The sequence below is a fragment of the Sturnus vulgaris genome, chromosome 4, assembly GCF_052056855.1.
Source record: "Sturnus vulgaris isolate bStuVul1 chromosome 4, bStuVul1.hap1, whole genome shotgun sequence".
NCBI classification, from domain to species: Eukaryota; Metazoa; Chordata; class Aves; order Passeriformes; family Sturnidae; genus Sturnus; species Sturnus vulgaris.
The window spans coordinates 17766804-17794270 of record NC_142246.1 but is presented as its reverse complement, the minus strand read 5'-3'; the positions used below and the strand labels follow the sequence as shown (position 1 = coordinate 17794270).

Below are 27467 nucleotides of genomic sequence, written 5' to 3'. Positions count from 1 at the left end.
AACCCAAATAGCATAATATGCCCATGCCAAATGTAAAGAAATATTCACTTGAAGTTGGCTAACAGGATTTTGATACCAGTGATTTTTAAGGTAAGAAATAGAGGGTAGAAGACTAGACAGTCAAGTGGAAGCTCATACAAATGTCCTCTTTCAGTAACCTATGATTTTTCCTTTAATAGATGGATATAAAAGGCTTGGGGGGGGAATAAAAACCTCTTTTTTAACAAATGCCTTTGAAAAGGCAGATAATATGCTTAAATGTGCCCTATTTTACATATTCCTTTCATCCGTTAGGCTTTTGACGTAATGGTTATCACTTTGCCATTATGTCAATTTGTGCTTACTAGTCTTTTTTTTCTCTTGTCTTATATTTAGGCTGTGATCCTGCAAACACTTACCTACATGCTTAATTTTGCTACTCCTTCCTTGTTAATCCCTTTGAAGTTAAAAGGATTATTTGCATTAGCAAAATAAGGCATGGGTGTGCTTTCAGGAGGAAGTTCTTATTCTGTAAATACTTTGGGGTGGGACCAGATCAGTTATTATGCAGTCAGATAGCTCACAGCACGGTTGGGTGGAGGATAAGTGCAAAAGTTTGTGAAGTTAACAATTGTTAACAGAGTGAACTGGTTTGTGGGATATGCTTGGGGCACAGCACACAAATAGTTGTTCACCCCAACTAGCACACAATCTTCTTACCCTCTTTTCTGCATTTGTTGCTGAGCTGTAGCCTGAGATTTCATACCAGCTGAGACACCTGCTTTTTTCTTACCTCCTAAAGCAGAAACGTCCCTGATATTTGCCTTATGATGGGTGACCTAGAGCAAGACCATAAGTAGATTTATGCTGGTGTGCACAGGGAGGAGAAATAAAGATCTGAAACAGAGCTGCAGAGTTCTCCAGGCTTCTGTTGTTGCACTTTTGCAGCCTTCTCAGAACCTCCCAGCACTAGCTTCAGATCCCAACTAATGCATGTAATGCATTTATATTCTTTCCAATTTCCAGAGAGACCTAGCTGCTATTTTTTCCCTCTTAAATGTGTCCCATTCAAGTACTCTATTTCAATAAACACTTGCTTTTGTTTAAGATAGACATAATTTAAAACTCACTTGCAAAGATATGTAGAAAGTCTTCCCTTAGCTGCATTCAGCCAATGCAGCTCTGTGTAGACTACCACAGCACGACAAGTAAGCTTGATATTTGGGATAGAAATAATTACTCTGTAGTGTTTATCCTCTGGAAACCGCTCACATAGTTATTCCAGTGTTTTTTGTAGTATAACTTTTAAAATTACTTCCAGCTTTGCAGGAAAAGTTCAAACTCCAGTTTCCAGGAATATTTATTTTGGTTGATAACTCTAAGCAGAAAAATCTTATTTTTATTACGCTAACATCTAGAACTCCAGTCGAGCTGTGTGTGCCATTTTGTTATATTATCTAAAACTAGGGACATGTTCTCCTATTAAAGAAAACAACTTATGCATGGTCTACATTAAATATTTTAATAGCTATATTAAAGTAATTCCAGCAAATCTTTGGAATATGAATCTATGGAGAAAGCCCCACTTGCAGAGCCAGCTGTACTTGCAGAACAGGTCACTGCTGCTAGGTGATGTTTCCTGACTACTTTCATGTTTGTTAGGCAGAACGCCTGTGAAAGGTCTAGAACACAGGATTTATGAGGGACGGCTCGGGGAGCCGGGGCTGTTCTGCCTGGAGCACAGGAGGAACCTCAGGCTCCCTGCAGCTCCCTGACAGGAGGCTGTGACCAGCTGGGACCTGGTGTCTTCTGCTGTGCCTGCAGCGAGACGGCCACAGGAAATCGACTCAAGCCGAGACAAGGGAGATTCAGATTAGATATTAGAAAGAATCTTTCAGCGTTAGGGTGCTCAGGCACTGGAATAAGTTGCTCAGGGCGCTGGTGGAGTCACCATCCCCGGAGGTGTTCAAGAGGTGTTTGGATCTGGCGCTAGGCCATGGATTTAGTGGTTACAGTGGTAGTGCTGGCTGGGCGGTTGCACTGGATGATGCTAAGGGTTCTTTCCACCCTCCGTGTTCCTAATATCCCCTGATCCTGCCAGAGCCTTTTCCCGGCAGGGCCTCGCCCGGCCGCGCGGGCGGCGGGGCGGGGCCGTCGCGCTCGCGCCCAGGGGAGGCTGTGGCCAACGGGCCCGCGCGCCACCGCCTCGCGCGCTCCCCGCGCTTCCTTCCGGCCGCCATTTTGTCGGCCGTGCCTCGCCGCGCCGCCGCTCGGGGAGGGAGCGCGGAGCGCCCGCCCGCCGCACCCGACAGACCGACCACCAGACAGACCGACCGACCGACTGCCCGCCATCGCCATGTCCAAGCGCCACCGCCTCGATCTGGGCGACGATTACAGCTCCAGCAAGAAACGCACCACCGACGGGTAAGGGGTAGCGCGGGCGGCGCGGCCCGCGGCGGGGCGGGTGGGGGGGATCGCGGCGGCTCTCGCGCCATCCGCTCCCCATCCCCGGCTCTGGCCGCCCCTCCGGGGTTGGAGCTCCCTGGGGCGCGGTGTGGCTGCCGTGCGAGGCAGGAAGAGGCTGCAGCGGCGCCACCTGGGCCGAGCAGGCCCCGAAGCCTCGCGGCTCCCCGGAGCGTTGGGCCTGGCTCGGTATCGGCCGGGCGGGCCCCTCGGGGGGGCGGATGGCGGCGGAGCGGGCGGGAGGGCCTCGTGTGGTCGCGCCGGGAGGGGGAAGGGAGGAAGGCGCTTGCCCAGCGCCTGGGCAAGTGGGCTGGGCTGGGCGCCCGTGGCGGGGGTGGCGCGCTGCTGGGCCCGCGCCCCCGCGCCACGCTTTGTTTGCAGTTCTTCGCCTTCGTATTTATATTCACCCTTCCCCCTCTTTCTCCCCTCTTCCTTTGTATTTGTTTACTTAATCTCTGGCTTGAAAGGTCTGGCAAACGTGGGCCTAGAGGTGAGCACGAGGTTTGTGCAGGCCGTGTTTCTAATGCCTGCACTGGTGGGAGCGTTGTTCCTTTGTTAACGTCTCTCAGCCAGTCACCCTCGATGATGTGCTTGGCTTGAAGTAAGAATCGATGGTGAGGTGGCTTTTGAGGTAGGGGGCAAAAGAGTGTTTATTTTTTTTCTTGGTTTTGCGGAGGTTGAAGTTATAGGAAGTTCAGCGTATTTTGTTGAGGTTAAGGTAATTATAGGAACACAGACAATGCACTGGTGCTGTCCTTAAATTCAGCGTTGCTTTAGAGCTTTCTTTACATAATCTTTTCCGCTTTAATTGGGCAGGAAGAGGAGAAAAGGCAGGCAGCTCTTTAAAGTAGATTTCTGAAGTCTCAAGGAGTACAAAGAAATGCAGTGTTTATCTAGTCTGGCCTTTATGGAGCACAGGAGGCTTCCGTGAATTAAACAATTACTAAAGTCCGTCAGCATTGTTTTCGACTGTTTATCTAAGAAAAATCCTTCAGTTTGTTCTCAAAAGTTACAATAGCTCTAAGTCTAATGTAGCAGTTAATACTCACTGATAAACAGCCTTTGCAGAACTTGCCTTTATTTAAGGTAAGCTTGTACAGCTTCAGTTTTTAGCCCTTACAGTGTGATGAATTTTACTCAGCTAAACAAAATAAACGTTTATTATTCAACTCTTATTACTTGTCTGTAGGATCAGCATAATCACGTTTTTTTAAAAATATATTGAGCTATTTGTCTCAGTTAATGCATTTTTGTAGGATTTCCTAGAGATGGAAATAGCTCTTCTGAATCTGCAGAAAAGTTGTGCATATACAACTTTTCTGTATGTGGAGGTTTTTCTAAAATTATCAAGTGTTTATGTCAAAACTGGGCGTTACTTAAGTGTGGTATGACTGATACAGTTGGTTGTAAAGATAATCACAGGTCAGTCCTCGTTTTTATGTTGGTGGATTTTACAGTTTTGGTGTGGCTTTATTTATCATAGTTTTTACTGATCATGTAATATCATTTTGAACTCTTAGTCTTAACATTTTGTATGTACTGCAGTGAGTTCCCACCAGTGTTAAACTAGAAGACATGAACCTTTATGGCATCTAAAAGCTATAGAAATTTAGATCTCGTGCTCCTTCTTTGTCCCCTCCTCTGCAGTTAAAACATTAGATGGTACAGGACTGAGAAGAACTCACTTTAAGCATGATTATTTCTTAGATGACCTGAAATCTTAATTCATGTAGCACAAGTCATACTAATGTTATATGGTTGGTTTATTTTAGAGCAGCTTGGTTTTGCAGCTTATGCAAGACCATAAGGAAGATGTGTGGAGTCTTGTTAAAAGCATGTGTGTACCTGCCTTCCTCTGTGCTGAGTGCCTCTCTGCAATTTAGGTGGTTTTGGAGTTGGGTTAAGATGGATGAGCTTGCATGGTTACCACTTCACATTGGGAACAGTAGTGTGTCCAAACTGGACTGACTGACAAAATATGAAAGTTACTTCAAGTGAACTTGTATTTTTTAGTTCCTCTTTAATGGAGGCCTTTAATGTTGGTATGGGCAGTTTTGCATGGCAGCAGTGCCATGGGCTCTACTTGGCCAGCAGGTTTGTAATTGTTGGTGTAACCTTAAACATCTGCATGACATCTGTTTTCTTCCAGACTTGAAGTATTGTCTGTGAAGTAAAAAACATTTTGGAAAAATAGAAACTGTATGGAAGGTTTTTGGTTACAGTGTTTCTGTGAATTATATATGTACTATTTTGAAATGTTAGATGGGCTTAAGCTTTCACTTTGATGATCAGTGGTTTACCTTGAGCCTTTTGTTTCCATTTTATGTTTATATGTTTTTTTACAAAAAAAAAGTACTCTTATCTCGTGATTGCTATAATGCTTCTTTCGTGTTCGTGGATGTTATATGTGTGTGAACGTAAGCAAATAGCAGACCAGACTTTTTCACTTAAAAGCAGAGCAAAAAATCCCAACCCCCTTCTGATCATGGAGGCTTTTATGGGTTTCAGGCACAAGGCAAATGCAACTAAATTATTATTTTACTGTTAATTTTTGTGTTTGAGTTCTATTTTCTTTGTGCAGTAATGAAAAAGCAATTAAAATGTACACAGTTTATAAGTGAAGAACTGCCAAGCCACATTTTTAGATAGTTAAGGAAATTAATATGGCAGCATAACTGTCATTCCTCTTTTTGCTTGTTGACCAAGTGAGTGTGTGTCTGCTAAGCTTCAGTAATAATGGGAGACTGATAAACAGTTTTAGGGAAAGAAAGTGCTGCTGTATGATTATAAGTGTTAGAGAGTAAGTGTGAAGGCATGCTGTATGTTGAGTTGTTTCTATGGTAGGGTCTTGTTGCCCCTGCTTCTCTTCTGCTTTTTGAAAGCAAGAAATAGACTCAACTCCTATAATTAACACATAAATAGTTTTTTTACTTCTGAAAAGTACATAGAGCTTGATAGGTTTTCTTTCTGTTTGTACAATTAAAAATCTGTAAGAGTTCAGTGAAGAAATTGAGAAATGGGGGATTAATGGCACTTTCCATGGTGGATTGTATTTGTAGTCCATTTAATTCGCTTTTTGTTCAAGAGATTGCATTTTTGTTTGTTGTAAGTCCATATAGGTAGGTACTAACACAGAAAATAAGTGGTACAAGGAAGTGTTTAGGAGGCTAGATCAGAGATACTGATCCAAGTTAAAATTAGTGCTGGTGGGAAGGTTGGCTCTTCATAAGGCTGGTGAAATGCTTGTGCTGACACATGGGAAGGGTAGGCAGCAGTGGGAATCTATTAATTTAGTGCTAGGGCTGCTTCATGGAGGCTGAAGCGTGTGGGGAAGGAACACTTGATGGTCTGTTACACAGAAGCTACGGACATGATACTATGTAAGTAAATGGTTGTGGAATAGATCTTGTTAGTGTGGTTTATTTACACTTTAACTGAATACCAGTGAAGGATGCAAATCCTTCAGAAACACGCATACAGGAAAGAAAGCTGTAAAAAACCAAGCCAAGCCTGCACATTAGTAGTGCGACTTATTCTACCTTTAGTGAAGTGTGTTGTTGCATTTTACCCTGGCGTTACCATTCTTGAATTGCTTTTACACCTTTATTTCTTTTTCCTGCCACTAATGTTACTGTCTGACCATGCACTTGTATGTCCTGGTGCCTGCAGCTGTTTAGAAGGTGAATAAATAGCTCATCAGCCAAGTCCAAAGCTTTGTTGCTGTCTGGTAAATGCTATTACTCTTACACCTTTCTTAGTAGGATAATGAAGCCTAGTTCCTAGGGGAACTTTCATATAGAGAATATGAACCTATTGGGTTCTGCAGTATCTGCCTGGCATTTTACAGTAGGAAGAGATTTCTAGCTTGTACAATATTTGACCATGTTGGAAGTAATGTTAAAGCTAGGGTGTCTCAGATTCAAACAAATGCCCTAGAAAGGGTATTAATTTTTAAATTACTCAAGAGTCCGAATCTTTAGGAAAATCCGGATTCAACTGGGTTAAGTAAGTGACAGTAAACGCCTTCTTTATTTTCAGAGTCTGTTAAAAGAAGTAATGTTAAAAAAATCATAATATGACCTCTGTTGTAATGTGTTGAAGTAGTGAGGGGAAAAAAAAAGGCTGCATACAGCCTGTAATGTATACATTACATTCATTTATAGAAGAAGAGTAGTGGTGGCTGTTTTCAAAGGACAGCACATTTTGAATTAAAACTTATAGAATCACTAGTAATATAATCTTGGTTACTACATCTTCTCTATAGGTTGGAATTTGGTATTATTTCAGTAGTTACATTTAAATGCCTAATGCATGTTTAAAACAAAAGCTGTGGAGAGCACTGTTGGCAAAAATTTTCTTTGGACGTGGTCTCTAGACGTGCCTGAGTGCTGGTGAAGAACGAGGCGGGGTGCTATTTTTTGCTTAATATTCCTAGAAATGTTTATGTGTGCACTTATTGTAGAGCTAGTGTTGACTTAGTTTGTTGTTTTGCCTTTTAGATGAGATTTCAGTTAATGCATAAAAAGAGACAAAGCTGAGGATATCCTCTGTTTTGCAGGCCAAGATACCACTAATCTTTTTAACTTGATCTAGTTTAAAATTGGATTGATTGTTTTTGTAAAGCAGGGCTTGTTTCAAAGTCCTTAATTGGGAATTTTTATTAAAAGCATGCAGCTGTAGTTTTTGGGTCAAACTAAGGATTCTTTTGTGAATGTGTTTGTAGGAGGAGTGGGATTATGTGCAAGAGCAAGTACATGGACTTGCAGAATCAGAAACTCTGAAAAAGACTGATGTCAGAGTTTGAGAATACTGTTTTTCTTTTGCACATGCAATGAATTTTTCTACTTAATATTTGGAACAAATGTGAATACATAAATGCTGTTTAAGTGTGTGATAGATTATACTGAAAAAGATAGAGCTTGGTAGTGTTGGGTTAACAGTTGAACTCTCTGATCTTAAGGGTTGTTTCCACCTTAAATTATTCTGACTCTGCGAACTGTAATGGCTGATTTTAAGTCTTAAGTTCCAGACTCAACAACCTGTGTATCAAAGTTGATGGAATCAGAATTGTGTGTAAGACTTGAAACAAAAAAAGCTACAGAGTAATTGTGGATAATAAAATCAAACTTTCCTTCCACGGCTTGCTTATTGAGTTAGTTTTTTTGGATGAATTTAATTCCTTTGGTAGGTAGGCCAAAAAACTTTCGTGTTCTCTTATTTTTCTGCAGCAGCAAGTGGAAATGGGGAGAACTGTGAGACTTCGACACTGCACAGCTGATTCGTTATAATGATTAGATGAAGAGAGTTACAATGTTCTTCTCTCCATGTGATAGCTTTATTCAGTCTTGCCTATAATGAGAGGAACTGTTGTAGTGTTTAGGTACAATAAGTGTAGCTATACATATATATCTAATGTTGAGTATAAATACTGTTGTTACTCCTTGGTCCTTATCCTTCAAGATAACTGCCTGCAAGACTTAAAAGATTTGGTTTGTATCCGCTTTACACTGGGCACCTTTAGCGTTGTGTTGTATTAAAATTCCTTCTCTGCATTTAAATGTTCAAGTGTCTCATTTTCTGCTGTATCTCTTAAATCATTTTAGGAAAGATCGGGACCGGGACAGGGACCGAGATGACCGTTCAAAAGATCGTGACAGGGATCGTGACAGAGATAGAGATCGTGACAGAGAAAGGGACAAGGAAAAAGATCTTCGACCTACATCTAACTCCACATATTATGCGGCTGCAGGGTTACCAGCTATAAAACCAGCAATGATTCCACACAGTATTAACCCTTTCACGAATCTACCACATACACCACGATATTATGATATCCTGAAAAAAAGGCTTCAGCTTCCTGTCTGGGAATATAAAGAAAGATTTACGGATATTTTGGTTAGGCATCAGTCATTTGTGCTGGTTGGAGAGACTGGGTCTGGTAAAACAACACAGGTGAGTTCTTATCTCCATGGTACTGCATTTTTTTAAAAGTTGTGGCTGTTGCTAGGTGTGTGTGAGAAATTTTGTAAGAATACGTCACAAACTGTGAGCGGAACTAATTTGATGAATGTTATACTTGCTTAATGAGTTCAAAAGGTGAGGAGAATCTTGCAGCATCTTCCAGTACTGCTTCCAGGCCGCTGCTTCCATTGGGCTTTATAATTGGTAGATTTCTGGTAGAGGAAGATAGAGCTTTAATGGTGTGACAGAAGTGTACTAATCCACAGACTGAAATGGTGGTTCCAAATTTATTTAGCTGTCTGTGTAGATGGCAGCTACAAAGTATGAACTTGTTTATATTTTGTGAAACTTACTGCTACAGATAAGAGGAATTCATATATCAGATACTATTCTGATACCTGATCAGCTTTTGGTGATAATCAAACTTGAGAAGTAGAGTCTTATGTTTCTTTGGTGCTGAAACTTCTCTGAGGTTGTAGAGCTCTTTAGTGCTGCAGGAAAAATCTTTCTCTTTTTGTGGACTCATGGCTTTAAAAGTCTTCCTCAGCACCAAAAGTAGTGATAACAGACATGCAGAGCCTCCTTAAGCCTTAAGAAAAATTGAGGACCAGTACATCTAAGGAACACCTTGGTATTTATAGCAGGGCAAACTTGTTCAAAAGTTTACCTCTAGTTTGCTGTTTAAAGTCTGTGTCGAAAAGTAATGTAAAGATGTTTGTTATTCTGTAATCTGATTAAATCCTTTTATCTAGATAGAAAATAAAAATGGAAGAATATTTTAGTCTTTATAAAATGGATTGTGGCCGACATGAAGTCTTACAAACAGTAAATTTTTGGTCATACAATTTTGGATGTTGAGAAAATGTGAAGGACATAGTAGTAGATTGGATATCCTTTGTAGATATGCCTAAAATATTTAAAGTTACAGGACCTTGCTGCACATTGTAGGAACCAGTGTTATGACATTATTGGTATTGTTTTTTTAAACTGTATAAGCCAAAACCAGGAATGTATAGAATTCTTCAGAAAGGTTTGATTATGTAGTTATTAGGAAGATGCAGTATCCTGGATATTATGTTAAAAATGGTATTTACATATATGAAAACAAGATTACTTGTGTGGTCTGAAAATTTGAAAGTCTAAAGGTTGTGTCAAGTGTCATTCCTCAGGCATAAAGCTTTTCCTGAGTTATCTTACTGCTTTAACCCTTAGTTTCTGAAAGGATTTAAATAATTTAACACATCTTTCCAACAAATGGGATTTAAGCTACCAGAAGCACATAGGATGTCTTGGAAGCTTCGCTGCTTCCTCTGAATTTGCTCTGTGAAGTTACAGATACATTTTTAAACAATTGACAGTGTCTCTGTAGGGACGTATCACTGAAAATAGTCCTGCTGCCACTTAATGAAAACTTCATTTTCTATATGACATGTGTCACATCTTTGTGGTCAGCATTTGTGGTCAATTGCTGTCTTAAAACTTATTGGGGGATGATTGTTTTTCTTCTTAAATTCATTGATCAGAGCAAGATAAATGCTTTTCTGCAGGTAAGAAATCCTTTAATGCTCAGACTGCAGATGCACATAAGCTATTAATATCAACTTTATAAAAACAAAAGCAAGCAACATTTGAAAAATATTATTTTCAAAATTACTATCTTCTCTTTTATTGTGATGGTAGAAGGCTATACAGTAGTATATATCTTTTTGATAGTGAGCTGCTACCTTTGAAGTCCCTTCCCTGATCATTATCTGCGCCTCTCCTATTTAGACAGGTTGAAAGAGTTGGGGTTCTTCAGCCTGGAGAAGAGAAGGCTCTGGGGAGGCCTCATTGTGGCCTTTCAGTGCCTAAAGAGGACTTAAAAAAACATGGAGAGTGACTTTTTACGTGGGCAGATAGTGATAGGGCAAAGAGAAATTATTTTTAAACTGAAAGGAAGGAGATTTAGATTAGGTGGTGGGAAATTTTTCACTGTGAGAGTGGTAAAATTTTAGAACAGGTTTGTGGAGAAGTTGTGAGTGCCTCATCCCTACAAGTGTTCAAGGCCATGTTGGATGGGGCTTGTAGCAGTCTGGTCTGGTGGGTGGCATCCCTGCCCATTGCAGGATGGTTGAAACCAGATAATCTTTAAGATCCCTTCCACCTGAAACTATTTTGTGATTCTATGATTATGTACATGTTTTCATAGAGCGCCCAGGATTGGAAATGCTTGGCTCAGACAATGGAACAAACAGAAGATGAAACTTTTCTCACTTGTTTCACATAGACTTAAACCCCAAAGTATTGAAGAAGTATATTGGAACCCAAGACATTAATTTTCAGTTATTTAGTATTTGCAGTGGCTTAATTTGTAATTTAAACTTAACCTTTGAAGTTAACTGGTTTTTCTGAATGTGCTGCAAACAAGCTCAGTGGTGGAATGAATGTGCCAGATTTCTCTTGGGGGGGTAATTACTTTAATTACAGCATTCACTTTCTTTTAAATCTGGGATCATATGTGGTTCTGGTATAATAATTTCATTTTGTTTGGTAAAGAGAGTGGTAGAGTGGTATCTCCTTTCTGTATTGATGTAAGTGATGCCACTTCTGTAGCAGGACTTCTTGGCGAAGTCCAGAAGCAAGGTGATGTTAGTCCATGTCCTTGACAGTGTGCAGGAGAACTGATACAGGTTCTCAAATAATGAAAATTCAGAGAATTCTACCATGTAACTTTTAACTGAGGACGTTTCAGTCAGTAGGAGAGGCTCAAAAAAGCCGTAAAGGGCAGTGCTCTTCTGTCTCTTGCCGTGCATTCCTGATGGTGATCAACAAAGACGCCGGAGCCCCAGTTGCATAACGAAGAGACGAGACCCCTGTTTGATGCAAGCATGAAGCCGATTTATTGATTTCACACATCAATATATACACCTTTTCAACTATAGCTAAAAATAGCACAATCACACGATTGTGACAATATCTAATCAGAGCTCTGCACAGAGCCTTTGCACAGACCTGTACAGACCAGCACAGGCACGTGTGGTCTTCCATGATTTATCTTAAACAAAGCACACCAAACACACCTTTTGCTTCCCCATTCATGGTTCTGCCTGGGCTTGCCAGGGCTTGTGGCCTCCCAAACTTAGCACATCCACTTCAGTCATGAGTTGAGCAGTGCTCTGAGCCCTGCTCTCCAGCTGTATTTCTACACCTCCCCATTTCTTTTCTAATGGTACACATACACTGTATGTGTAGTCACTATCTCCTCGTGTTTATGGAAGTTACGTTTGAAAATCTTTCTTAATTGAGAAAGTCCTTGAAATTAAATGAGGCTAACTAAAATCATTCCTTCTGCTTTTGATATTGATAAAATGACCTTTTTTATAAGGAAAGTCAGGGGTTTTGATGATATTATGGGTTTTTTTTCTGTCAGTGGAATTAACTTTAGGCTAGGTTTCATAAGAACCAAATGGTGAGAAGTGTTCAGTATATTCCCAGACATGTCTGAAGTAAAAGATGCAGTGTGGCACAGTACTTTTTCCCAGTATTTGTATGTCTTTGAAAGCTGGACAGGAAAAGTCTTTGGGTGGTTGCCTATATCAGCTTAGCACAGGGAAGTCTGTGGTGGAACCCTTTTCTGTAATTTCACCAGTGCTGAAGGTTTTGCTGTTTACTGGAAAATCACTTTTAAATTGGTTTTGTTTCATGCTGCAATGGCCTGACAGACATGCTGGTTCAAAATTTATTTCAGGACTTGCTCTGTTTAAAGTCAAAAAGCTTCACCTAATATATATACTAATATACTTAGTTCAGCTGTTACTAGTGACTTGGGAAGCATGTATATGTTACAGGATAGGGTTCCATATTGCTGCTGTTAGTGTTCAAGAGCTGCTCTTAATTCTAGTTTTGAATAGAATTTTCAGAAATTGAGTTCTTTGCAGAAGTCTAGTAGTCTTCTGTCATATTTTGATGCTGTTTGCTTTATTGTTCTTATATTTATAGTGGAGTATATTCTTCATTAAAAAATGCTTTACATGACCTTCATCTGCTTCTGGTTATGTTTTACTGTTTACTTATGTCCATTTTGCTGTAAAAATATAATAGTGAAGAACCAACATTTTCCTGGTTTAAATTATACTTTCTCTCTTATTCCTCATTGGTACAATGTATAAAGGTTCTGGGGTTTTTTTGTCTTTGTGCTTTTAATATTTGGAAAGTAATTACTAAGAACAAGTGGGGTTTTTTTGACCTAGATTTGGAACTAGTTAGGCCTGGAGATGTTGCCTCACGAAGTGTCACACTGAGAACATGTGGAGAATAATCTATCTACCAAATTGTAACTGACAATAGGAATTCTGAATAAAACTTATTTTGGACGATTCTTACTGTTTCCACATTCATAATAGGAGCAGAAAACTACTGACTGGCAAATAAAACGAGTGCTAACCCAGGAAGGAATGCATAGGGATTTTATATCTGGTTGATGAAATTTTCAAAGTAATAAACCTAATGAACATAATTATCTGTTCGTTTTATTTGTTGCATTTCTTAGCTAAGACAATTCTTTATTACTAAAATAATTATTTTTGCTTAAACATATTAATAGGCATCTTTTTTCAAGACACAAAATACATTTTGCTTACTGTAAAACTTCAGCTGTGCTACTGATCTCAAGTTTTGGGTGTGTTAGCTTTAATTTTGGTTGCCCTTGGAGCATGTTGGTTGGTGCTAAGTACTTTTAAAAGGTATTGATCTAAGAGGGCTAAAATTTACTGTGAACCTATGTATTTCCTTGATAACTTCAAAGATAATTATGTACATGCTTAACAAGAGTGTGCTTTATTTAGTGGCATAATTGCTTTCCCGCTTTGGATATTTTTGTGCATGCAGTTGACATCTCTGTACTCTAAGTCACTTTGGGTTCAATACAAAGCTTACAGCTTCTGTATGACCATTTGAAGTGTGTTTATCACTGAGTTTTATTCTTGACAGATCCCTCAGTGGTGTGTTGACTACATGCGCTCGCTACCCGGCCCGAAGAGGGGCGTCGCGTGTACCCAGCCGCGGCGAGTGGCTGCAATGAGCGTGGCACAGCGCGTTGCTGATGAGATGGATGTCATGCTGGGACAGGAGGTTGGCTACTCCATTCGGTTTGAAGATTGCAGTAGCGCAAAAACCATTTTGAAGTAAGTAAGACAGCTGTCAGGTAAAGGTATAACAGCATACTTGGAAGTAGGGAAATCACAGGGTAATGAAGGATGTGAGCAAAGTTATGAAAGGAATAATAAGGGAGTGACTCTGTGGATTGGTGCTTTGTTTCTGAGTGGGGAAGAGACATGGGAGCTGTAGCATGAACTGAGAGAAACCTGAGGTGTGAGGCATGAATAGAGTTGGAAATGAATCATTCCCCTTAAAGAAGTCATTGCACCCTATAAACATTAATTTTAAATGATCCATAAAGACGAAGGTGATCTGAATAAGTATTTTATTATTAAGGTGCTATTCGTAATGAAGCCCTTCAACATGCAGTTTCTATTTGTGGTGCATTCAACTGATGTTTTATGTGTGGTATCTTCTACTCAGGGTAGTTCTGGTGAAGTTCAGTAGCTTATTTCAGTAAAGAGAACTTCCCAAAGATTCAAAACTGGCCTACACCTGCCTCTGGGACACATAGTCAGCAGTGTTTTACTTGTCAGCTGCTACAGATTCCTGTACTGCCTGGAACCAGGTGCATTTAAAACATCATTTGCAAATTACATTCAAAATGCTCTGTTAAGAACACCACAGTGTGATTCAAGGATTAATGCTTTTGTATCAAAAGATGTCTTATCTTTGGTCGTACAAGTGGTTGAAGGGCTGGGCATAAAGTTAATATGGAAAAAGAAATATAACAGTAGCAGAAAAGCAAGAAGTGAATAGATGATCTGCAGACAGAAAACAACAATTGCAGAAACAGTATGTCTTGGATTTTCGAGGGTGTTTTCCCCTTTCTTTTCCTGTCTCAAGCTTAGGTGTGGAAGTCTGCCAGTGAGATACAAACTATTGTAAATGTTACTAAAGCTTGTTTCCCCTTGCCCCCCTTTTTAAGCTTTCCCCCCCTAATCCCAGATTCCATTTGTACTCTCTTTCTACTTGAAAACTTAAATTGGGCTTGTTACAGTGTTGGAAGTAGTTTGCTGGTGTTCCTACTTTAAAAAGTTTATTAAAAGCTTAGTTCAAGCAACCTAGTGAACATAGAAGAGGATTCTGCATCAAACCTAATAAACAGAATGTGTGTTGGAATTTTTTCAGGTATATGACTGATGGTATGTTACTTCGTGAAGCAATGAATGATCCTTTGCTGGAGCGCTATGGTGTTATAATCCTTGATGAGGCCCATGAGAGAACACTGGCTACGGATATCTTGATGGGAGTTCTGAAGGAAGTTGTAAGACAGAGGTCTGATTTGAAGGTCAGTAATGATGAAGTCCAACAGCATCTCTGTTCTAGTTGCAATCACAGTGGATAAAGTATCTGTGTGCTTACCATTAGCTGATTTTTAGAATTGTTTTTTGATCTGTGATAATGTATATTGGAAGGCTAACCGTAGGAAATTCTGAACGGTGTTTTGTGTTGAGGAAGCTCCTAGAAACAGTGTAACTGTAGCTTAACCTTATGTATTGGACTTGGAATTTTTTTTTGGACCTTTATAACAAGGGTGCTGTATTCAGGTAATAAAAGCATTCTTATATGAGAGTCAGCAATTTACTTAAAACTACATATTGCATGCATAATATGTCACAAATTCTTCCAAATGTTGAGTAACTTTTTGTCCTCCAAATCTACAGGTTATAGTTATGAGTGCTACTTTAGATGCTGGCAAGTTTCAGGTCTATTTCGATAACTGTCCTCTTCTAACTATACCGGGTCGCACTCATCCTGTGGAGATATTCTATACTCCAGAACCTGAAAGGGATTACCTTGAGGCTGCCATTCGAACAGTGATACAAATTCACATGTGTGAAGAAGAAGAAGGAGATCTCTTACTCTTTCTTACTGGACAAGAGGTACTTTCTTCTGTTTTCTATTCATTGTTCCATATAGAAACTGCTTTAAGTGACGTATGCAGACTAAAGCACTTAATTTCATTTTCTAGTTTATTTGGATGACCTGAGGTTTACTTGCCATACACTTCAGGTCCTTTGATGTTGTACATATCTGTAATGTAAATGCTGTGCAAGGCCTTTCTAAAATGAAAATTCTCAGCAACTCAAGTACTTCAAAAAGAGAAACCCAGAGAATGACCCCTAGGTTTGTACTGATGGGAACCCCAAAGATATGGGTAACTGAGAGGGTCCTTGGTTTTTATTGAGAAAATAGTTCTGTGCACTTCTTTACATGTATTGTACAGCTTAACTGAAGAATAACCATTTGTTTCTGCTACATAGCTAGTAGTTTTAATAAGAATGTTCAGGTTTTGGTTTTTTATTGATAACTTTGGGTATTAGGCTGTAGACTTTAAGTGCCATAAATTCAGGGAGTTAGGTCTCAGAAATAGATTCTGTGCCCTGCAAAAGAAGATTGTATACAAGCACTTAAGCTAAACTACATCAGGAAATGAGGATTTTTCTGGAAATTTTAAATGCTTCACTTGAAATAAACGAGGGTGTTTTTTTTAGTCCTAGTCTTTCTTTGAAGTTCTTTTGAGTGTCCATATTGGTAAACTGAGATGGAGGTTAAAAACCTGTAGGCATTTGGAAAGTTTGCTGGACTCAGTCACCCTAACTATGTTTTTAGTAGGGGAAGAAGTGCCACAAGCAAAAAGGTTTTTTAATTCTTACGATTACTACTCTTGAAGAACTGCCTTTCAAGGGATGTGGAACAATTCAGTGTCTTTCTTCCAAGCATACACAACCTTAACTATGCGGGGGGGAAATGGTACATGTAACTTGTGATGCTAAAGATACCTAGGCTTCTTGAGTAGACTTGCCAATCATAAAGACGTTGCCTCTTACGTGAGTTTTAAGACACTTGATTTAAGTGTCTTCTGGTAGGCAGGTCATCTCCCTTATAAACAAAAGCAATGACTATCACTATAACAGGAAATATTCTGACTTTTACATTTGTCCTTCTTTGATTGGAGTATTGCTGTAAATTAAAGTACAGGTAGGAAGAAATACTTCCAGTGGTAGTGGCCTTGAAACCTACCTTGTTGGTTTTAGTTTGAAGTTGTAGTTCAGACTAGTTGGGTACTTAAATGTGTGAATTAGTGAAGCAGCTGTTGCAGAAGAGTGAAAATTGGTGGCAAGAGAAAGGATCGCTGCTGTCCTGCTGTTTCAGCAGATTTTATTTTCTTAGCAAGATGTTAAATCAGACTTGTCTTCAGCCTTTCACGTAGCACAAATACATGGCCTTCTGATTTATGAATTATGTGCTCACTCCATCAGATGCCATGTATTACTATGAATAACCTGTTTAAACAATCATGCATGGGATTAGTGTCTTCCTTTGGCAAATGACTCTAGATTCCAGACCCAGCAGTGCTACAGATGTACTCTATTCTTTTGTATGAACAGGTTGTTTGATTTTCACTGGGTTGATTTGCAGGACATAATGTATTATAAGTAAATTCTGAATAAAATTCTGCACACAGTACGTGCTCATAAGTGTATTAATGTAATTAAGCATAAAAGCGTCTAACATTGTCTTTTACTGTGATTACTGGATCACTTGGTAATCCATCATCCTCTGCTCTGGAGTTGGGAGTTTTCCAGTCCATGTGTAAGCTGAAGGTACTACTCAGGGACACTGGAGTTGACTCTGCCTGGAGCTAGTCTTCGTTTGGGTGGTTAGCATGAAATTCAAGTCTGGTTTAGCCTCTGTAGAGACGCTTGGAAGTACTTTAACCCTTTTGATGAATGGCATTTTGAGGCCTTTGTTGAGCATCATAATAGAGTCTCTGTGTGTATCACTGTTGAATGTAAAGTGGTGTGACATGCTCTACTCTCAAGAATGGGAAAGTGTGCTCTAGGAACCATTACCACTGTGTGCTTCAGGTTCATTAGGCTTAGTAGCTAGGATAAAATTGATGTATGCTAGGCAGAAATGCTTTGGAGTTCTTTTGGATTCTTCAAAACAGTATGAACAAGGTGCAAGATTATTTGTTTTACTTGTCAGAAAGGTGCATATACAAAGTTAAGTGAAATTACGGATAGGGAGCATGCTTTAGCTGAAATGGTGCTAATGTGACTTGTGCAGAGTTTAAGAGGCTAAAAATGAGGTGTAAATGCAGTGGTCTCTGGTAGAATGGGGTTCCTTATTGGCTACTGCCTTCTCATCCAAATGAATTTGAATATTCATTTGAATCCATTTCATATGGGAATTAAGATGGATAGCAGTTAATTAGCACAGATTAGTTAAGACATAGAGAAGATGATGAAACTTGGAGATAGCAAGGAAGATTGTGTGTGTTGTCATGCCCAGAAAATTAAAAGAAGCTTTAATATGTTTGGAAACTAAAGGAATCTTAATTGTATTAGCCTGCTACTGGATGATGATAAAATTGTTGTTAATGGTGCAGAAATATGTCTTCAGTAAAAATTTCCTTCCTGAATCCTGAAAGGAGCAAAAGTATATGATTACACTGTATGAACTGCTTTTTAAGTGGGTTAATAACAGAAGAGGATGTTTAAAAGCAAAATTTATTAGGAATGAACATTTTGAAACAGGACTTGTCCTACAGGTGTTGTAAGGAGCAAAGCTCATTTGTTGGTTTTTAAAACAAGCAACCCCCGGTATATCAAGAAAATTTCAGAACGTGAGAATAATGTTCATGTTTGATGCCAGTGTTCAAAAAATTTATATCTTGGAGTACTGAGTTTGCATAGTCAAGCTTTGGTAGCAGGGTGGCTTCTTTGAGGAGCTGCAAGAAGCTTCATCCATGTCAAGCAGAGTCAATCCCTGGCAACTCTGAAGATCCCACTGGGTAATGTTGAGCCAATGGTGATAATGTCTCTGTGATAACATTTAAGAAGAAAAAACACAGATTGTTTAGTGCTTGTAATTGCAGACAGAGAAGAGCAGGATGAGAACATGGGAGAGGAGCAATTCTGTAGACACCAAGGTCAATGCAGGAAGTGCTGCAGGCACCATAGCTGGGATTCCCCTGGAGCTGGTGGTACAGCCTGTGCTGAAGCCGCTGTGCCCCTGCAGCCCATGGAGATCTATGAGGATGCAGAATCCACTTGCAGCCCATGGAGGACACCATGCTGGAGCAGGTGGATGCCTGACAGGAGCTGTGACCATGTCGAGGGCTGTGACCATGTGGAGAGCAGAGCCTGCTCTGGAGCAGTCTGTCCTTGAAGGACTGCACCCTGTGGAGGAGTGACCCATGCTGCAGCAGCTTGCAGAGGTCTGTTGCTCACAAGATGGACTCATGCTAGAGAAAGTCATGGAGAACTGTTTCCCATGGGGGCGGATCTTCTGCTGGAGCAGGAGAAGGACTCCTCTTCCTGAGAAGCAAGATGAATAATGTGATGAGCTGACCATAACACCAGTTTGCTCTCTGTGCTGCTGGGGTAGGAGGTAGAGCTGGAAAGGAGGGAGAGGTGGGGGGAAGGTGTTTTTAAGGTTTTATTTTACTTTTCATTATCATGCTCTGATTTTGTTAGTAATAAATTCAGTTAATATCTCTAGTCTGAGCCTGTTCTGCCCATGTTGGTACTTGATGAGTGATCGCTCTTTGTCTGTATCTCAGCTCATGAGCCCCTATATTTTCTCTCCTCTGTCCACCTGCAGAGGGGAGCGATAGAGAGGCTTTGGTGGATGTCTGACATCTAGCCAGCATCAACCCTCTGCAGCTGGATAGCTGTAAGTTAGGTTGCCTGTCATCAGTCACAGGCAAAATTGGAAACTGAGAGGGATTTTGTTTCACAAGGGAAAAGCATAATTACATTTCAGTCAACATGTCTTTGTTAGACAATAGGTGTTGTCAAACTTGTTCTCAGTCTTTGAGATTACGGAGTTGGTAGTCTAGTTGTGTAGATACACATTTGTTAGGCCTCCAGATCTGAGAGGCAGCTGGTTTATTTTCTCCTGGACTTCTTCAAAAACAGTATTAGATTTTACACTCCATTAAGATCAATAATCCGAGAGTAGGTGTAACATGCTTAGAAATGAAACTTGGGAGGGAAAGAGAAATAATGATACAGAAACTGTATAGATCTGTCTTACATGTTCTGGTGACATGGGCATTTATGAATACCAGTTGTGTTCTCTGTCACCTTTTTTTTTTAATAATGCCAAATGCATCATTACACGTTTATGAGGAAGAAATCAAGCTGCATCTAGAGATGTGAAATACAGATCAGCCGTATTCTTGATTGTAGATAAATATACTTAAAACTGTTGCTGTGAAGTTCAATATTCTAGAAAAGCTTAAAGTGATATTGGTAAAACTGATGATTTAGAAAAGTTACAAAATGTTTTTGATGTTTTGATAGAAAGTTTGGTAAATGAGGGTTTATTTTAAAGGCAAGATATTTTAATCGCAGTGAGACTGGCTAAACTCTGGAATTAAAAGAAAACAGACTTTATTCTGTGGAAATGGAAGAAAAAATGGGCAGCTCTTTTGGTGTCAGTGATAGTGGTTGGGTGAGATTAAGAGGAAGTCTGTACTGGGCTAAAGTGAGCACAAGTTGTCCTGTTTAGATTCAGATGGGAAGTATTTGAGGATTTGGGCAGCATGAAGAGCAGTAATACTAATTTTGTTCAAATCCTAAGAGGAAGAAGTTTTTTTGCTCTTCACTCATTTGAGAAGATGCCAATATTAAATATAAGAAACAAATCGGGTCGAAGAGATCCTGAATATGGGAATTATACCTAGGCAAATTCAGTTTTGACTTTACTGAGCAGTAGGGAAGTTCTTTGCAGGCTTTGAGGACTAAGAGTGTATTTCTAGAAAGGTTCGTTTCATCAAATCCACTAGCTGTGCCCTGCATGTGATGGAACTCAAAAGGGCACAAGTTAACGTTTCTGCCAAATATTTCTATTTTGAAAAGTACTTATTTATGCATTAGTTTCCTTTGCTCCATATTCGTTTTACACAAGGTGAAATTGCCTTATATTTTTTCAGCATTAGTTTCTTTTGAGGTTTAAGAGTTGTGTCTATTTGAGCCATATATCTAAGATAAAGCTAAATCTAACTGTATAGTGTAGCAGCTGATCTTCTGTAGATAGGTCTGTCATCTCCTGTTTTAAAGAGTTTAAAGTACTGTTTAACTGGAGCAGTCCTGAAGTTTTGCTCATCCCATCAGATTCTCTAAGTGTACCAAATACAGGGTCAACTGAAGAAAGGGGTTCTGCAATAATGTTCCCAAGGAATTTGTTTACAAAATCATTGAACTCTATTTTGCATGCCAAGTGCTCAAATAGTGCCATTGAATGTGCTTCAATGACATCGCTAGTCACCATCTTTTTGCAGAAAGGATTTTAGTAAAGATGAGATACAGCTTAGATCTTATGATTGTGTGGAGCCTGGACAGCAAGTGCACTGGCTGTTTGCATAGACCACTGGCCTGTGAATTAGAGTGAATGCTGGCACTGGAATTACTTTGACTTAGAGTGACTTGTGGTCCATCATACAGCAGCTGCTGTTTAGTGTAAGTTTAATTCCCCTGTACCTTCTCCATGGCAGTACAGATGAGTCTTGCACACAAACAGAAGGCAAGGATTGATAGATTTGCAAGAGCAGTGTAACTCAGTAACTGAACGCCACAAATATATTTGAAGGAGTGGGAAGTGCAGAGGGGACTGGGTTTGTTCAGCCCCTTTTTGAGAAAAGAAGGCTCAGAGTAGATATCATCATCGTGAGCCAGTATTTAGAGGGTGACTATAGGATACACGGAGACTTCCTTTTTACAAGGACCCACATGAAAAGATGAGGGGTAATAGAGAAAATTTAATCCTGATGAGATTGTGATTAGACACGAGAGGAAAACTTTTCATGATGAGAATAATCAACCATTGGAATAAACTTCCAGGGGAAGTTGTGAATTCCACAGCATTGGGACACATAGGATTCACCTGGACACGGTGTTGGGCCATCTTGCCTAGATTATTTATGAAAAGAGAAGTTGGATTCGATGATCCTCGAGGTTCCTTCCAACCATTTGTTCTGTGAACTGCATTTCTTGTCATTCTGGGTGTCTTTTTTTTTTTTTTTTTTTTTTTTGCCTATCATTGAATTGAACTTGTAATGGAACTAGTAAGAATCATGTATTTTTTTCAGCATGAGCTTTCTTAAAGACATAGTGCACTAAATAATAAGTGCAAATGCTGCTGTAATATTTTTCTGTTGTTCATGATCTTCAGTATGAGCACCTTACTTTTGACTGCAAAAATGCCATCAGGAAAAGAAATGGAAGGGAATTTCTACAGAGCATTCAGCTTGAACATGTAATAAAGACTTCATTTTCAACAGCAGAAAAAAGTAATGTGCATGATAGGCAAAATTGGTCTCTTGCGTGATTAATTTTATACAGTTCCTTTTAGAGGAACTGCTAATAATACATTCAAATCCTTAGTTCTTGATGCAGAGCTAGGGCATGTTAGGTATTGGAGTAGTGAGATGATACAAAGCAGTGGAAATGTGTTATTGAAGGCAGCTAATAAGGTATTGGCTTGTGGTTCATTTACTTCCAAGTTTCTCTTTGCTATGTGTTTTGACACACAGCCTGAAGGAACCAGAAACTGGCACAGACAGTCTTTAAAATTCATACCTGGAAGATTTTTAGTAAGAAGACTTGTGTAAGTTATATTTTTTTAAGGAAAAAAAGTGAGTATTGCTAAATACTGCTTGGTAATACTTTGTTCAGGACATAAACAAAGTCCTGTTCATACTTTCAGTCGGCTTAGTATTTACTAGTATGCATCAAAGATGGTGATGGGGTGAAAATTTAGGCATTAGTCTTGTAAATGGTACTCTTGAACTGTGGGAAAACCTACGGTCTTGGTTTTAGTCCTGGCATTCTGAGAGTTCAGGACTCATTTTTTTGTTAACAGGTTTCATATGCAAAAGTTTGCTTCTGGGCTGGTGGGCCTTTGCATTTCTAGTTGTATTAAAAAAATCAGCTTCAAGGGAATCCAGGTAGTTTTGGGTTTTTTTGTTTTTTTAGGCACTAGCTATTAGCCTGCCTTTTCTTTGGAGAAGTAAGTTAAGGTGGAGTAAAATTCCTGTCAGATTCAGTAGGCATAAGTAACCTATTCTGTGAAAATACAGATGGCTGCACTGCTGTTACTATAAATTGAAGGGTAAATGTGCACCCTAGTCTTGCTTTGTTTTCTAAACAATACGATGCTAAGCATTGATTCCCATACAGACTTAGGTCTTGTACAAATGGAAGTTGACGATTAAGTCCTGAAGCATCCAAGTCCAGCTCCTGGCCCTGCACAGTATGGCCCCAAGGGTCACACTCTGTGCCAGGGGGCTTTGGCCAAAAGTTTTTTGACTTTGGCAGGATTGGTACTGTGAGGACTTGTGTGGGGAAGTAGATGTACTGGTAGTAGATCTACTGAAGTAGATACACTATTTTCTGTTAGAGTAGTAAATAAAAGGAAACTACTCTTTAATTTTTAAAATTAAAACTACAACTATTAAAGAATTCACTTTTACTGTCTTCATATGAGTGACAGTGGCTCTTGGTGTTTTGCATCCTTCTTAAAGCAGTTTGTGATGAGACGTCTGTAGTTACGTCTGTAAATACGGCATCTCTATTTTGAAGTATTCTAATTAGTCCTGATTAGAGATACTTTGAAACTACATTGGTAATAGGAAGAATGAATACTTTTATCTCTTCTGAAAGTTACCAGTAGCTGTGTACACATGTCCTGAAGAGTGTAGTGCTTTTGTTTTTTCTTGCTTGCTTGTATTTTACATTCTCTTGAGTATAAAACTGTCCTGGAACTTCTAATCATAACTATTGAAGACTAAGTAGCCTATCCAGCATCACAGCTTTCCCAGTTACGCAGTATAATCTGCATAAATTCCATGAACGGTGTAGTGACCTTCAGATCAGGAATTAAGGTCTGTGCTGTATTTTTGTTTATATTAAATATTTAACTTCCTTTGCACTTGGAGGCTGTCACTGAACTTGAAATGAGGTTATCAGGAGAATAAAGGATACTTGCACCTGTGTAAAAAAAAAAAAAATCATTCTCTTACAGTAAGCCATTAGTGGCTTACTCACTTACAAAGCTCAGTTTCGCTATACCCCTTACATTTTATGAAGATGTGTTGGATTTATTGGCAACGGGCATGGTTTTGGTAAGTATCTGCAATTCTCTTAAATTGGCAGTGCTTTACTAGACAGCATTAGGCTTACTCTTAAAAGGGCTCTTGGACATCAAAGAGCCTTTCTTTTGTCATGCTTACATTAATTGTATACACTGGTCAATACAGTACAACTATTGTCTGTGCTTCTTTTAAACATAATAAATGCATTTGTGGTGAGGATTTAAACGTCTCTTTAAAAACAAGTGAAAGAAACAGATTTGGTCCAGATCTACCTGAATTTATGATTTCTAAAAAGGAGACTGCTTTTGCCTTTCAAATCACAGTTTAAAGCAATCATTTTACAGAGCTTTTAGATTACCAGTTCTGTATATTTTCTTTAGGGTCTTGTATGTTGTAGCAATTGCTTTTTGCTTTTGCCTGCTGTTGCTTTTTGTCATGGCTGTATTCTCCCCTCAGTGGTTCAGATGGAAGATTGATAGTTGGTCAGTGTGTCTCTTAGTTACACTAGTGAAGGCTCTGTTGTGATTTTTAAGTTGAAGATAATGAGTGGTGTTACTCATTAACCTAAATTTCTGTGCACTCCAATTTTCTTTAGATCTTGTCATAATTATTGGTCACCTAGCTGGCTTAAGTGTAGTAATTTTAAAGTGAAATGGACTTAGAACAATTGGGCTGTGGTGAACCGTTTTGTATGGTAAGCAGAAAATAGGCTAGAAAATACTATGGTAGAAAAACCATCTCTCATCTTCAGAGAATTTAACTGATTTTTCTTAAGCTTAAATGGTATTTCAGTTATTTTTAAAGTAAGATCTGAAACCTGGGATTGAGAGGTTTGGTTTTTGAATATCCATGTTTATACTGTAAAGGTGTTTGTTCTCATTAGGTACAATGAAGCAAATCTTCCATATAATTGCATTAGTGATACGTGACATTAAAGCTTAATTGGCTTATTTTAAATATCTTGCACATCAATTTCCTTCAGATTGTGAAAATTGAAAAGGTCATGAGTGCAGTTTAATATTCCAGGGTGAGAGATTTCAATTTTAGTACAATTTGTAGAGATTTAATTAGGAAACATGACTAAAAGAAAAAGGATGTTGAATGCAAATTAGGCTGTTCATTAGAGTATAGAAGCTGAAACATCTTGAAGTATTATAGAAATTTGATTGCAGATTCAGTAAGCACCTTGATTTATTTTTTAAAGTAGAAGTTATTGTAATTGTTCTTCAGGGTGTATACTTAATCTAATTGTCATAAGTGCTCTAAATATGCTTCCTTTTTCATGGAGTTCTCTTCTAACCCATGTTTTTGTTTTGCAGGAGATTGATGAAGCCTGCAAGAGGATAAAACGTGAAATTGATGACTTAGGTCCTGAAGTTGGTGACATAAAAATCATTCCATTGTATTCCACTCTTCCTCCACAGCAACAGCAAAGGATATTTGAACCTCCCCCACCAAAAAAACAAAATGGAGCAATAGGAAGAAAGGTAAATACTAAGCTGTATTAGTATTCTGTTCTGTAAGTAGCTACTCACAGTTGTATGAGCCATGAAATATTACTTCCAGCTCCTTTAAATATATTTGGACAGCAATAAGTACAAGGGTTTTTTTATTGAAGCCTTAAAAATGCAGTATTTTATCATATTAGAATTTTTAGGTAATTTGAAATTTGTCTCTCAGTGTAAATCAAAGTTCTGTCGTCCATCTGTATAGGGCCAGGAGTTGTTGTAACAGTTTGACTTGACTGAATGGTAATGGCATTCATTTAAATTCTTTGAAATACGATTTTATGTGGAGGATGGGATTTTTTCCATAAGTAGTTATTTTGAGATGTGCTTTTTTTCCCTTTTTTTTTTTTTCTTTTGGTTTTGTTTTTGAGACAATTTGGGCTATCTCTTTAAGGTAGATCGTCAGGCAGGTTTTTTGTGTTTCTTAAGGTGTATGAGAAGGTGCAAGTTAAAACAAGTATGTTTAAGTTCAAGGCTTGTATTTTTGTAGTAATAAATGAGGAATTGAGGGCCTTTCATTAGGCAAAATCGATTGAGAAACTGAAAAACTTGAAATGACGTAGTGGTTCTTGAAAGTGTCATTGCTCAAAATAATCCATAGTAGAAGCTGTGTGTTTTATTAGAAAGGAGTCATATTAAAGCTTCCTAAAACGAAACTCCTGCTCTACAGAACTGGCAGTCACAAAGCTAAGATTTTTAAGCTTAAAGCTGAATCATACTGTGCTCTAGGCTGGGTTTGTTCCTTGATTATTTGTTGGTTTTGTGCAGTACAATGCATGTAGATTACTAGTGACAACTTTCTAGTGTTCTGGAAGAATAATCACTTATTAAATTTAGTGAAATTATCTTCCTTTTCCTGTAGAAGTTGATTGCAGAAAGCAGTCAGTCTGAAATCATGAAATCAATGCTGCAACAAAATTGTATTTGCAAATGACTTAAATCAATGAAATTGCTTTTAAGTAATAAGCGGTAGCTGTGCATTTAATTAAATTTTCGCTCATGTTTTTAAAACTGTGCCCTTCAAAATAGGCAGGTTTTTCTTTTCTGCGTAAGAGGATAACAAGTGCAGAATATATTTTTTATGTTGAAGTGGTAGAGCCAGTACCAATCTCTGAGAGGACTACACTCTTGGTGTATCGACAGTATTACCACAAGAAAAATTGTTATGCCCAAAAGATGCCTGCTATAGGCAAAAGCAGGCACAGCATGTGGGCAACAGACTCAGACCAGTGAAGTTACTTTTCCTCTTTGCCTGCTTTGGCTGAAATATTCTGGCTTCCATGTTTTACTTTTTATCTCCATAACAAATCTAACTAACTATGAGTGAAAGTGTGTCTTTGTTATAAATTCTTTAAATGTTGGTTTACTTTCAGTCAGTCTTAGTGATCAAGGTATGTAAAGCAAAACCTTGTGGTGCTGTGCCTCTCTATTTATAAAGTGTCTGTTTTCATCCAGTCCTTTGTGGGAGTTGAACCTAGATTTTAGAACTGCTGAGCAGGGAGCTATTAGGTGATCTGAATCCTTTCAAAGGATCTAATGGTCATATGAGTGTAAGTGAAGTACTTGCAGTAACTGAATTAAATGTCTCTTGAGCTTTAACTTTGTGGAATGAGAAATGCTGGAAGGAGTGGCATTTTGCTGTTGTAGTGATGGTAACAGCTAGCAGTGATGTAGATTGACAACTTCGCACTTTTTTTGGTCTTTGAGCTATCAAAGCAGCTATTATTGTGAGAAGGCTTAAGATTGCAGACAAATACTCTGATTAACTAGTAAGAATGTTTTTTTAGTTGAGGAAGATGAAGATGACTTAACATTTCTGTTGTCCTATGTTAAAGGCTCCTTGTCATCTTATCCCTTCTTTTCAAACTGCATTCTAGTTTCTGTGCAGTCTTAAGCATTGCTAGTTAATATATACACAATACAGATATGTTTTTACATGTAGATGCTATATATATTTTAGTATTCAGAAGAAAGTTTTTAAATTCTTCTCAAACTGCAAAACTACAGCTAAGGCTAGTTATAATTCATTATTTTATATAGTGCTAATTTAAATTGTTTGATGTTCAAGTAACTGTACTTTGATTTGGACTTGAAAGATAGTATTTCTTCAACCTTTTAAAAATTTTCTTGCGTTTTTATAGTCATTAATTGCCATTTTTAAAGCAATGTGGCATTAACAATACGTATGATATCTGTATGTGCAACAGAATCCACAGTGTAAATAACTTTTTTCCTTTTACCTTAGGAAAGTTCTGTATAGATTAAGTGATTTCAGGTACAAATGAAATTGTTGTACAGCTGTGGACTAA

General features: G+C 38.7%; 1 protein-coding gene across 2 annotated transcripts in view; it reads left to right on the top strand.

The window, feature by feature from the left end:
- The first annotated feature begins 2000 nt into the window (after positions 1-2000).
- DHX15 (DEAH-box helicase 15) overlaps positions 2001-27467 on the top strand; it is a 44755-nt gene continuing 19288 nt past the window's right edge. The window contains exons 1-6 of one of the 2 annotated variants that reach the window (XM_014885154.2): positions 2001-2403; positions 8046-8394; positions 13372-13565; positions 14671-14830; positions 15207-15425; positions 24970-25137. In XM_014885154.2, coding sequence (XP_014740640.1) covers positions 2336-2403; positions 8046-8394; positions 13372-13565; positions 14671-14830; positions 15207-15425; positions 24970-25137 — 1158 coding nt within the window. In that variant the 5' untranslated portion in view covers positions 2001-2335. Of the gene's footprint in view, positions 2404-5736; positions 5823-8045; positions 8395-13371; positions 13566-14670; positions 14831-15206; positions 15426-24969; positions 25138-27467 lie in introns of those variants that run through there. The other variant, XM_088163224.1, reaches the window with a different exon arrangement.